The sequence below is a fragment of the Cyanistes caeruleus genome, chromosome 34 (genome assembly GCF_971803275.1).
Source record: "Cyanistes caeruleus chromosome 34, bCyaCae1.hap1.1, whole genome shotgun sequence".
In the NCBI taxonomy this organism is placed as follows: domain Eukaryota; kingdom Metazoa; phylum Chordata; class Aves; order Passeriformes; family Paridae; genus Cyanistes; species Cyanistes caeruleus.
This window is the reverse complement of record NC_141735.1, coordinates 2,077,209-2,090,312: the sequence shown is the minus strand read 5'-3', so window position 1 is coordinate 2,090,312 and position 13,104 is coordinate 2,077,209. Positions and strand designations below refer to the sequence as shown.

Below are 13,104 nucleotides of genomic sequence, written 5' to 3'. Positions count from 1 at the left end.
CAAAATCAACCCAAAAACACCCCAAAAATCAACCCAAAATCAACCCAAAAACACCCCAAAATCAATCCAACAACACCCCAAAATCAACCCAAAATCAACCCAAAAATCAACCCAAAAATCAACGCAAAATTATCCCAAAAACACCCTAAAATCAACCCAAAGTCAACCCAAAAATCAACACAAAACCACCCCAAAATCAACCCAAAAATATCCCAAAAACACCCCAAAAACACCCCAAAGTCAACCCAGTTATCCCAAAAATATCCCAAAATCACCTCAAAATCACCCAAAATCAACCCAAAAATCAACCCAAAAATCAACACAAAACCACCTCAAAATCACCCAAAATCAACCCAAAAATCAACCCAAAATCAACCCAAAAACACCCCAAAATCAACCCAAAAATCAACCCAAATATATCCCAAACGCACCCAAAAATCAACCCAAAATTATCACCAAATCACCCGAAAAACACCCCAAATCACCCCAAAAAAAACCCAAAATCACCCCAAAATCATCCAAAAATTGTCCCAAAATCACCCCCAAAAACCCCCAAAAATGAACCCAAAATCACCCCAAAATCACCCCCAAAAAAACCCAAAAAAAACCCCCAAATCACCCCAAAATCCTCAAAAATCACCCCAAAAAAACCCCCCAAAAAACCCCAAAAATGAACCCAAAATCACCCCAAAATCACCCCAAAAAAACCCCCAAAAACCCCAAAAATGAACCCAAAATCACCAAAAATCACCCCAAAAAAACCTCCAAAAAACCCCAAAAATGAACCCAAAATCACCCCCAAAAAAACCCCAAAAAACCCCAAAAATGAACCCAAAATCACCCCAAAATCACCCCAAAAAAACCCCCAAAAAACCCCCAAAAATGAACCCAAAATCACCCCAAAATCACCCCAAAAAAACCCCCAAAAACCCCAAAAATGAACCCAAAATCACCCCAAAATCACCCCAAAAAAACCCCCAAAAACCCCCAAGTCAGCCCAAAATCACCCCAAAATCAGCCCAAATCAGCCAAAAAAACCCCAAAATCCTCCAAATTCCCCCAAATTCCCTCAAATTCCCCCAAATTCCCCCAAATTCCCCCAAATTCCCCCAAATTCCCCCAAATTCCCCAAATTCTCCCAAATTCCCCGGCAAACCCCGAATCCCCCCAGGAATTTTTCACCCCCGGATTTCTGGAACCCCAAATTTTGGGGATCCCCAATTTTGGGACCTCAGATTTTGGGGACCCTGGATTTTGGGGACCCCGAATTTCTGGAACCCCAAATTTTCTGATCCCGGATTTTGGGGATCCCCAATTTTGTGATCCCGGATTTTTTGGGAACCCCAAATTTTGGGAACCCGGATTTTGGGGACCCCGGATTTTGGGGACCCCGGATTTTGGGGACCCCGGATTTTGGGGAGCCCCAATTTTGTGATCCTGGATTTCTGGAACCCCAAATTTTGGGGATCCCGGATTTTTTTGGAACCCCGGATTTTGGGGACCCCGGATTTTCTGGGATCCCAAATTTTGGGACCCCCAATCTTGGAACCCCAAATTTTGGGAATCCCAAATTTTTTTGGAACCTCAGATTTTGGGGACCCCGGATTTTTTTGGGATCCCCAATTTGGTGACCCCAGATTTTTGGGAACCCCAAATTTGGTGATCCCAGATTTTGGGGATCCCAAATTTTCTGATCCCGAATTTTGTGACCCCGGATTTTTTTGGGAACCCCAAATTTTGGTGATCCCAGATTTTTTTGGGAACCCCAGATTTTTTGGGGACCCCGAATTTTTTGGGGACCCCGAATTTTTTGGGAACCCAGATTTTTTTGGGAACCCCGGATTTTGGCAATCCTGGAGTTTGGGGATCCCAGATTTTCTGATCCCAAATTTTGTGACCCCAGATTTTTTTGGAATCCCGGATTTTGGGGACCCCGGGTTTTTTGGGGACCCCAAATTTTGGTGATCCCGGACTTTTTTCTGATCCCAGATTTTTTTCTGATCCCAGATTTTTTTGGGAACCCCAAATTTTTTGGGAACCCCGAATTTTGGTGATCCCAGATTTTGGGGATCCCCAAATTTCAGGATCCTGGATTTTTTTGGAATCCCGGATTTTGTGACCCCGGATTTTTTTGTGACCCCGAATTTTTTGGGGACCCCAGATTTTTTGGGAACCCCGAATTTTGGTGACCCCGGATTTTGTGACCCCGGATTTTTTTGGGAACCCCAAATTTTGGTGATCCCAGATTTTTTTCTGATCCCGGATTTTTTGGGGAACCCCGAATTTTTTGGGAACCCCGAATTTTTTGGGGACCCCGAATTTTGGGGATCCCCAATTTTCTGATCCCAGATTTTTTTGTGACCCCAAATTTTTTGGAAACTCCGAATTTTGGTGACCCCGGATTTTTTTCTGATCCCAGATTCTTTTGGGAACCCCAAATTTTTTGGGAACCCCGAATTTTTTTGGGACCCCGAATTTTTTGGGAACCCCAGATTTTTTTGGGAACCCCGAATTTTGGTAATCCCGGATTTTTTTCTGATCCCAGATTTTTTGGGAACCCCAGATTTTTTTGGGGACCCCGAATTTTTTTGGGACCCCAAATTTTTTGGGAACCCCGAATTCTGTGATCCCAGATTTTTTTCTGATCCCAGATTTTTTGGGGACCCCGAATTTTTTTCGAATCCCAGATTTTTTTGGGATTCTCAGATTTTGGTGACCCCGGATTTTTTTGGGAACCCCAAATTTTGGTGATCCCAGATTTTTTTCTGATCCCGGATTTTTTTGGAATCCCAGATTTTTGTGATCCCAGATTTTGGGGATCCCCAAATTTCAGGATCCCGGATTTTGGGGACCCCGGATTTTGGGAATCCCGAATTTTCTTGTGACTCCGGATTTTGAGAACCCCAAATTTTGGTGACCCCAGATTTTATGATCCCGGATTTTGGGGATCCCAAATTTTCTGATCCCGAATTTTGTGACCCCGGATTTTTTTGGGAACCCCAAATTTTGGTGATCCCAGATTTTTTTCTGATCCCAGATTTTTTGGGAACCCCGAATTTTTTGGGGACCCCGAATTTTTTGGGGATCCCGGATTTTTTTGGGAACCCCAAATTTTGGTGATCCCAGATTTTTTTCTGATCCCAGATTTTTTGGGAACCCCGAATTTTTTGGGGACCCCGAATTTTTTGGGGATCCCGGATTTTTTTGGGAACCCCAAATTTTGTGACCCCGGATTTTTTTCTGATCCCAGATTTTTTTGCAATCCCAGATTTTTGTGATCCCAGATTTTGGGGATCCCCAAATTTCAGGATCCCGGATTTTGGGGACCCCGGATTTTCTGATCCCAGATTTTTTTGTGACTCCGGATTTTGTGAACCCCGAATTTTGGTGACCCCGGATTTTGTGACCCCGGATTTTTTTGGGAACCCCAAATTTTGGTGATCCCAGATTTTGGGGATCCCAAATTTTCTGATCCCAAATTTTGTGACCCCAGATTTTGGGGATCCCCAAATTTCAGGATCCCGGATTTTTTTGGAATCCCGAATTTTGTGACCCCGGATTTTTTTGTGACCCCGAATTTTTCGGGGACCCCAGATTTTTTGGGAACCCCAGATTTTTTGGGAATCTCGGATTTTGGTGACCCTGGATTTTTTTGGGAACCCCAAATTTTGGTGATCCCAGATTTTTTTCTGATCCCAGATTTTTTTGGAATCCCGGATTTTTGTGATCCCAGATTTTGGGGATCCCCAAATTTCAGGATCCTGGATTTTTTTGGAATCCCGGATTTTGTGACCCCGGATTTTTTTGTGACCCCGAATTTTTTGGGGACCCCGAATTTTTTGGGAACCCCAGATTTTTTTGGGAATCTCGGATTTTGGGGATCCCGGATTTTTTTGGGAACCCCAAATTTTCTGATCCCAGATTTTTTTCTGATCCCGGATTTTTTGGGAATCCCAGATTTTTTGGGAATCCCGGATTTTGGGGACCCCGGATTTTTTGGGAGCCCCAGATTTTTTTGGGAACCCCAGATTTTTTTGGGAACCTGAATTTTGTTGATCCCGGATTTTGGGGATCCCAGATTTTTTTGGAATCACAAATTTTTTTGGGAACGCCAAATTTTGGTGACCCCAGATTTTTTTCTGATCCTGGATTTTTTGGGAACCCCAAATTTGGTGATCCCAGATTTTTTTCTGATCCCAGATTTTTTTGGGAACCCCGAATTTTTTGGGAACCCCGAATTTTTTGGGGACCCCAAATTTCTTTGGGAACCCCAAATTTTGTGACCCCGGATTTTTTTCTGATCCCAGATTTTTTTGGGAACCCCAGATTTTTTGGGAACCCCAGATTTTTTGGGAACCCTGAATTTTGGTGACCCCAGATTTTTTTCTGATCCCAAATTTTTTGGGAACCCCAAATTTTTTTGGGAACCCCAAATTTTGTGATCCCAGATTTTTTTCTGATCCCAGATTTTTTTGGGAACCCCAGATTTTTTGGGAACCCCGAATTTTGGTGACCCCAGATTTTTTTCTGATCCCAGATTTTTTTGGGAACCCCAAATTTTTTTGGGAACCCCAAATTCTGTGATCCCAGATTTTTTTCTGATCCCGGATTTTTTGGGAACCCCGAATTTTGTGACCCCAGATTTTTTTCTGATCCCAAATTTTGGAACCCCAGATTTTTTTGGGAACCCCAAATTCTGTGATCCCGGATTTTTTTCTGATCCCAGATTTTTTTGGGAACCCCGAATTTTTTGGGGACCCCAGATTTTTTCTGATCCCAGATTTTTTGGGGACCCCGAATTTTTTGGGGACCCCAGATTTTTTTGGGAATCTCGGATTTTGGTGACCCCGGATTTTTTTGGGAACCCCAAATTCTGTGATCCCAGATTTTTTTCTGATCCCAGATTTTTTTGCAATCCCAGATTTTTGTGATCCCAGATTTTGGGGATCCCCAAATTTCAGGATCCTGGATTTTTTTGGAATCCCAGATTTTGGGGACCCCGGATTTTGGGGACCCCGGATTTTCTGATCCCAGATTTTTTTGTGACTCCGGATTTTGGGAACCCCAAATTTTGGTGACCCCGGATTTTTTTGGGAACCCCAAATTTTGGTGATCCCAGTTTTTTTTCTGATCCCAGATTTTTTTGGGAACCCAAGATTTTTTGGGAACCCCAAATTTTGTGACCCCGGATTTTTTTCTGATCCCAGATTTTTTTCTGATCCCAGATTTTTTTGGGAACCCCGAATTTTTTGGGAACCCCGAATTTTTTTGGGAACCCCAAATTTTGGTGATCCCAGATTTTTTTCTGATCCCAGATTTTTTTGGGAACCCCGAATTTTTTGGGGACCCCGAATTTTTTGGGGACCCCAAATTTCTTTGGGAACCCCAAATTTTGTGACCCCGGATTTTTTTCTGATCCCAGATTTTTTGGGAACCCTGAATTTTGGTGACCCCAGATTTTTTTCTGATCCCAGATTTTTTGGGAACCCCAGATTTTTTTGGGAACCCCGAATTTTTTGGGGACCCCCACCCTGGAGCAGCCGAGCCCGCAGGATTCCAGCGCCGTCTCCGCCCTTTTCTTGTCGGCCGAGAACATCCTCAGGATGCTGCCAAAAAACCCCAAAAATCCCCAAAATTCCCAAAATCCCAAAATCCCCAAATCCTGAGATTTTGGGGGATTCTTTTTTGGGAAGAGGGGGGAAAAAAAAACCCCAAAATTTTTGGGGTTCCCTCACTTCTTCACCGGGATCCGCCCGTCCGGGTTCAGCTGCAGCGTCAGCTTCGTGTACCTGGGGGATGTGGGGGGATTTGGGGGAGATTTGGGGGGATTTGGGGGATTTGGGGGGGATTTGGGGGGGATTTGGGGGATTTGGGGGATTTGGGGGGGATTTGGGGGGGATTTGGGGGATTTGGGGGGGATTTGGGGGGGATTTGGGGGGGATTTGGGGGGATTTGGGGGGATTTGGGGGGATTTGGGGGATTTGGGGGGGATTTGGGGGGATTTGGGGGATTTGGGGGGATTTGGGGGGGATTTGGGGGGATTTGGGGGGATTTGGGGGGATTTGGGGGGATTTGGGGGGGATTTGGGGGGATTTGGGGGGATTTGGGGGGGATTTGGGGGGGATTTGGGGGATTTGGGGGGATTTGGGGGATTTGGGGGATTTGGGGGGGATTTGGGGGGATTTGGGGGGGATTTGGGGGGGATTTGGGGGGATTTGGGGGGGATTTGGGGGATTTTGGGGGGATTTGGGGGATTTGGGGGGGCTGGGGGGGATTTGGGGGGATTTGGGGGGGATTTGGGGGGATTTGGGGGGATTTGGGGGGATTTGGGGGGGATTTGGGGGATTTGGGGGGGATTTTGGGGGATTTGGGGGGATTTGGGGGGGATTTGGGGGGATTTTGGGGGATTTGGGGGATTTTGGGGGATTTGGGGGATTTTGGGGGGATTTTGGGGAGGTCTGGGGGGGATTTGGGGGGATTTGGGGGGGATTTGTGATAATTTTGGGGAATTTTGGGGGATTTTGGGGGGATTTGGGGGGATTTGGGGGGATTTGGGGGGATTTTGGGGGATTTGGGGGGGATTGGGGGGATTTGTGATAATTTTGGGGGATTTTGGGGGGATTGGGGAGGATTTGGGGAGGATTTGGGGGGGGCTGGGGGGGATTTGGGGGATTTTGGGGGGGATTTGGGGGGATTTTGGGGGGATTTTGGGGGGAATTGGGGGGGATTTGGGGGGATTTGGGGGATTTGGGGGGGATCTGGGGGAATTTGGGGGAATTTGGGGGATTTTGGGGAATTTCGGGGGGATTTTGAGGGGATTTTGGGGGAATTTTGGGGAATTTTGGGGGGATTTTGGGAGGATTTGGGGGATTTGGGAGGGATTTGGTGGGATTTGGGGGGATTTTGGGGAATTTGGGGGGATTTGGGGGCATTTGGGGGGGATTTGGGGGGGATTTGGGGGGGATTTGGGGGGATTTTGGGTGGATTTTGGGGGGATTTGGGGGATTTGGGGGGCTCTGGGGGGGATTTGGGGGGATTTTGGGGGGGATTTGGGGGGATTTTGGGGGCATTTGGGGAGGATTTGGGGAGAATTTGGGGGGGATTTGGGGGGATTTTGGGGGGATTTGTGGGGGATTTGGGGGGGATTTGGGGGGATTTGGGGGGATTTTGGGGGGATTTGGGGGGGATTTGGGGAGAATTTGGGGGGGATTTGGGGGGATTTTGGGGGAATTTGGGGGGGATTTTGGGGGATTTTGGAAGGATTTGTGATAATTTTGGGGAATTTTGGGGGATTTTGAGGGGATTTTGGGGGGATTTGGGGGATTTGGGGGGATTTGGGGAAATTTGGGGGGATTTGGGGGGGATTTGGGGGAAATTTTGGGGGAATTTTGGGGAATTTTGGGGGGATTTTGGGAGGATTTGGGGGATTTGGGGGGGATTTTGGGGGATTTGGGGGGGACTTGGGGAGGAATTGGGGGGGATTTGGGGGATTTGGGGGGGATTTGGGGTGAATTTGGGGGATTTTGGGTAGATTTTGGGCGGATTTGGGGGAATTTGTGGGGTTTTGGGTGTTTTTGGGGTGTTTCTGGGTGCTTTTGGGGTGTTTTGGGGTGTTTTTGGGTGTTTTTGGCTGTTTTTGGGGTGTTTCTGGGTGTTTTTGGGGTGTTTCTGGGTGTTTTGGGGGTTTTTGGGGTGTTTCTGGGTGTTTTGGGTGTTTCTGTGGGTTTTTGGGGTGTTTCTGGGTGTTTTTGGGGTGTTTCTGGGTGTTTTGGGGGTTTTTGGGGTACCCACGCCTTCCTGAGCAGGGTGTTCCGGTGGTTTTGGGGTGTTTTGGGGTGTTTTTGGGGTGTTTCTGGGTGTTTCTGGGTGTTTTTGGGGTGTTTTTGTGGGTTTTTGGGGTGTTTCTGGGTGTTTTTGGGTGTTTCTGGGTGTTTTTGGGGTGTTTCTGGGTGTTTCTGGGGGTTTTTGGGGTGTTTCTGGGTGTTTTTGGGTGTTTTGGGGTACCCACGCCTTCCTGAGCAGGGTGTTCCGCGACGCGTTCCGGGCCAGGATGTTCGTGGCCAAGCGGAAAAGCTCCTCAGTCCACACCTGCAGCAAATCCCAAATCGGGGCAAAAACACCCCAAAATCACCTCAAAATCATCCAAAACCACCCCAAAATCACCCAAAATCACCTCAAAATCCCCAAATCGGGGCAAAAACACCCCAAAATCACCCCAAAATCACCCCAAAAATCCCCAAATCGGGGCAAAACCACCCCAAAATCACCACAAAATCACCCAAAACCACCCCAAAATCACCCAAAATGCCCCAAATCCCCCAAATCCCCCCAAATCCCCCCCAGGACCCCCCCAGAACCCCCCAATCCCCCCAGGACCCCCCAAATCCCCCCCAGACCCCCCAAATCCCCGCAAATCCCCCCCAAATCCCCCCAAATCCCCCCCAAATCCCCCCCAGGACCCCCCCAAACCCCACCTTGGCCTCCCCGTCCCGCACGGCCAGCAGGTTGAGGAAGCCCCAAATCCCCCCAAATCCCCCCCAGGACCCCCCAATTCCCCCCCAGGACCCCCAAACCCCACCTTGGCCTCCCCCTGCTCCACGGCCAGCAGGTTGAGGAAGCCCCAAATCCCCCCCAAATCCCCCCAAATCCCCCAAATCCCCCCAAATCCCCCCAAATCCCCCCCAAATCCCCCCAAATCCCCCCCAGATCCCCCCCAGGACCCCCAGACCCCACCTTGGCCTCCCCCTCCCGCATGGCCAGCAGCTTGAGGAAGCCCAAAATCCCCCCCAAATCCCCCAAAATCCCCCCAATTCGCCCCAAATCCCTCCCAGGACCCCCCAAATCCCCCCAAACCCCCCAAACCCCACCTTGGCCTCCCCGTCCCGCACGGCCAGCAGGTTGAGGAAGCCCCAAATCCCCCCAAATCCCCCCTAGACCCCCCAAATCCCCCCCAAATCCTCCCCAAATCCCCCCAGGACCCCCCCAGAGCCCACCTTGGCCTCCCCCTGCTCCACGGCCAGCAGGTTGAGGAAGCCGAGGCCCACGGGGTCGGGGCCGTGCACCACGGTCAGCAGCCGCTCCGGGGGGGGCCCCCCGGGCACCCCGAAACCCAGAGCGCCCCGGCTGCGGGGGTCCTGCCGCGGGAACAACGGGAACACGGGGGGGTGAAAAATGGGTGAAAACACACGGAAATGGGGTAAAACACGGCAGAAATGGGAAAAAAATCATCAAAAATGGGTGAAAACCCAACTGAAACGGGGTAAAAAATGGTAAAAATGGGAATAAAATCATCAAAAATGTGTAAAGACCCAAGGGAAATGGGGTAAAACATGGCAAAAATGGGAATAAAATCATCAAAAATGTGTGAAAACCGACTGGAATGGGGCAAAACATGGCAAAAATGGGAATAAAATCATCAAAAATGGGTAAAAACCCAACTGAAATGGGGTAAAACACGGCAAAAATGGGAATAAAATCATCAAAAATGGGTAAAAACTGACTGGAATGGGGTAAAACACGGCAGAAATGGGAATAAAATCATCAAAAATGGGAGTGGATGGGTTAAAAATGGGTAAAAACCGACTGGAATGGGGTAAAACACGGCAGAAATGGGAAAAAAATCATCAAAAATGGGTAAAAACCCACCTGGAATGGGGTAAAACACGGCAAAAATGGGAAAAAATCATCAAAAATGGGTAAAAACTGACTGGAATGGGGTAAAACACAGCAGAAATGGGAAAAAATCATCAAAAATGGGTAAAAACCTGCCTGGAATGGGGCAAAATGACCCCAAATGGGCCAAAAACCGTCAGAAATGGGAATAAAATCATCAAAAATGGGAGTGGATGGGTTAAAAATGGGTAAAAACCGACTGGAATGGGGTAAAAAATGGCAAAAATGGGAAAAAAATCATCAAAAATGGGTAAAAACCGACTGGAATGGGGTAAAACATGGCAAAAATGGGAATAAAATCATCAAAAATGGGAGTGGATGGGTTAAAAATGGGTAAAAACCGACTGAAATGGGGTAAAACACGGCAAAAATGGGAATAAAATCATCAAAAATGGGTAAAAACCCAACGGAAATGGGGTAAAACATGGCAGAAATGGGAATAAAATCATGAAAAATGGGTAAAAACTGACTGGAATGGGGTAAAACATGGCAAAAATGGGAAAAAAATCATCAAAAACGGGAGTGGGTGCGTGAAAAATGAGTAAAAACCGACTGGAATGGGGTAAAAAATGGCAAAAATGGGAATAAAATCATCAAAAATGGGTAAAAACCCCACGGAAATGGGGTAAAACATGGCAAAAATGGGAATAAAATCATCAAAAATGGGAATGGATGGGTTAAAAATGGGTGGAAACTGAGCTCAAATGGGGCAAAAAATGGCAAAAATGGGAAAAAAGGTGGAAAATGGGAATGGATGCGTTAAAAATGGGTAAAAACTCAACTGAAATGGGGTAAAAAATGGCAAAAATGGGAATGAAATCATCAAAAATGGGTAAAAACCCAAAGGAAATGGGGTAAAAAAAGGCAGAAATGGGAAAAAAGGGGGAAAAATGGGAATGGATGGGTTAAAAATGGGTAAAAACCCAACGGAATTGGGGTAAAAAATGGCAAAAATGGGAATAAAATCATCAAAAATGGGAATGGATGGGTTAAAAATGGGTGAAAACTGAGCTCAAATGGGGCAAAACATGGCAAAAATGGGAATAAAATCATCAAAAATGGGAGTGGATGGGTTAAAAATGGGTGAAAACCGACTGGAATGGGGTAAAACACGGCAGAAATGGGAATAAAATCATCAAAAATGGGAATGGATGGGTTAAAAATGGGTAAAAACCCAAAGGAAATGGGGTAAAACATGGCAGAAATGGGAATAAAATCATCAAAAATGGGTAAAAACTGACTGGAATGGGGTAAAACACGGCAAAAATGGGAAAAAAATCATCAAAAATGGGTAAAAACCCACCCAGAATGGGGTAAAACACAGCAAAAATGGGAATAAAATTATCAAAAATGGGAATGGATGGGTTAAAAATGGGTGAAAACCGACTGAAATGGGGTAAAAAACAGCAAAAATGGGAAAAAAATCATCAAAAATGGGTAAAAACCCAACTGAAATGGGGTAAAAAATGGCAAAAATGGGAAGAAAATCATCAAAAATGGGTAAAAACCCACTCAGAATGGGGCAAAATGACCCCAAATGGGTCAAAAACCATCAGAAATGGGAATAAAATCATCAAAAATGGGAATGGATGGGTTAAAAATGGGTAAAAACCGACTGGAATGGGGTAAAACATGGCAGAAATGGGAATAAAATCATCAAAAATGGGTAAAAACCCAACGGAAATGGGGTAAAACACGGCAAAAATGGGAATAAAATCATCAAAAATGGGTAAAAACCGACTGGAATGGGGTAAAACATGGCAAAAATGGGAATAAAATCATCAAAAATGGGAATGGATGGGTTAAAAATGGGTGAAAACCGACTGGAATGGGGTAAAACATGGCAAAAATGGGAATAAAATCATCAAAAATGGGTAAAAACCGACTGGAATGGGGTAAAACACGGCAAAAATGGGAATAAAATCATCAAAAATGGGAATGGATGGGTTAAAAATGGGTGGAAACTGAGCTCAAATGGGGCAAAAAATGGCAAAAATGGGAAAAAAGGTGGAAAACGGGAATGGATGCATTAAAAATGGGTAAAAACCCAACTGAAATGGGGTAAAAAATGGCAAAAATGGGAATGAAATCATCAAAAATGGGTAAAAACCCACCCAGAATGGGGTAAAAAAAGGCAGAAATGGGAAAAAAGGTGGAAAATGGGAATGGATGGGTTAAAAATGGGTAAAAACCCAACTGAAATGGGGTAAAAAATGGCAAAAATGGGAATAAAATCATCAAAAACGGGAGTGGGTGGGTGAAAAATGGGTGAAAACCGACTGGAATGGGGCAAAACATGGCAAAAATGGGAAAAAAATCATCAAAAATGGGTAAAAACCGACTGGAATGGGGTAAAACATGGCAAAAATGGGAATAAAATCATCAAAAATGGGAATGGATGGGTTAAAAATGGGTGAAAACCCAACGGAAATGGGGTAAAAAACGGCAAAAATGGGAATAAAATCATCAAAAATGGGTAAAAACCCAACTGAAATGGGGTAAAACACGGCAGAAATGGGAAAAAAATCATCAAAAATGGGAATGGATGGGTTAGAAATGGGTAAAAACCGACTGGAATGGGGCAAAACATGGCAAAAATGGGAATAAAATCATCAAAAATGGGTAAAAACCCAACTGAAATGGGGTAAAACACGGCAAAAATGGGAATAAAATCATCAAAAATGGGTAAAAACTGACTGGAATGGGGTAAAACATGGCAGAAATGGGAAAAAAATCATCAAAAACGGGGTGGTTGCGTGAAAAATGAGTAAAAACTGACTGGAATGGGGTAAAACACGGCAAAAATGGGAATAAAATCATCAAAAATGAGTAAAAACTGACTGGAATGGGGTAAAACATGGCAGAAATGGGAATAAAATCATCAAAAATGGGAATGGATGGGTTAAAAATGGGTAAAAAACGACTGGAATGGGGTAAAACACGGCAAAAATGGGAATAAAATCATCAAAAATGAGTAAAAACTGACTGGAATGGGGTAAAACACGGCAGAAATGGGAATAAAATCATCAAAAATGGGAATGGATGGGTTAAAAATGGGTAAAAAACGACTGGAATGGGGTAAAACACGGCAAAAATGGGAATAAAATCATCAAAAATGGGTAAAAACCCCACGGAAATGGGGTAAAACACGGCAGAAATGGGAATAAAATCATCAAAAATGGGTGAAAACCCAACTGAAATGGGGCAAAAAACACAGGGGAAACGGGAAAAATGGGGGGAACGGGAGTGGATGGGTTAAAAATGGGTAAAAACCCAATGGAATGGGGTAAAAAATGGCAAAAATGGGAAGAAAATCATCAAAAATGGGAATGGATGGGTTAAAAATGGGTGGAAACTGAGCTCAAATGGGGCAAAAAACGGCAAAAATGGGAAAAAAGGAACTCAAAATGGGCAAAAACCCCCCAAAATTGC

General features: G+C 45.4%; 1 protein-coding gene across 1 annotated transcript in view; it reads right to left on the bottom strand.

The window, feature by feature from the left end:
• The window catches only part of LOC147647791 (1-phosphatidylinositol 4,5-bisphosphate phosphodiesterase beta-3-like), an 87,866-nt gene that overhangs the window by 65,227 nt on the left and 9,535 nt on the right, over positions 1-13,104 (bottom strand). The window contains exons 4-7 of the mRNA XM_086870881.1: positions 8,994-9,134; positions 8,009-8,088; positions 5,736-5,789; positions 5,531-5,606 (exon numbers count right to left, since the gene is read on the bottom strand). Coding sequence (XP_086727007.1) covers positions 5,531-5,606; positions 5,736-5,789; positions 8,009-8,088; positions 8,994-9,134 — 351 coding nt within the window. The remainder of the gene's footprint in view (positions 1-5,530; positions 5,607-5,735; positions 5,790-8,008; positions 8,089-8,993; positions 9,135-13,104) is intronic.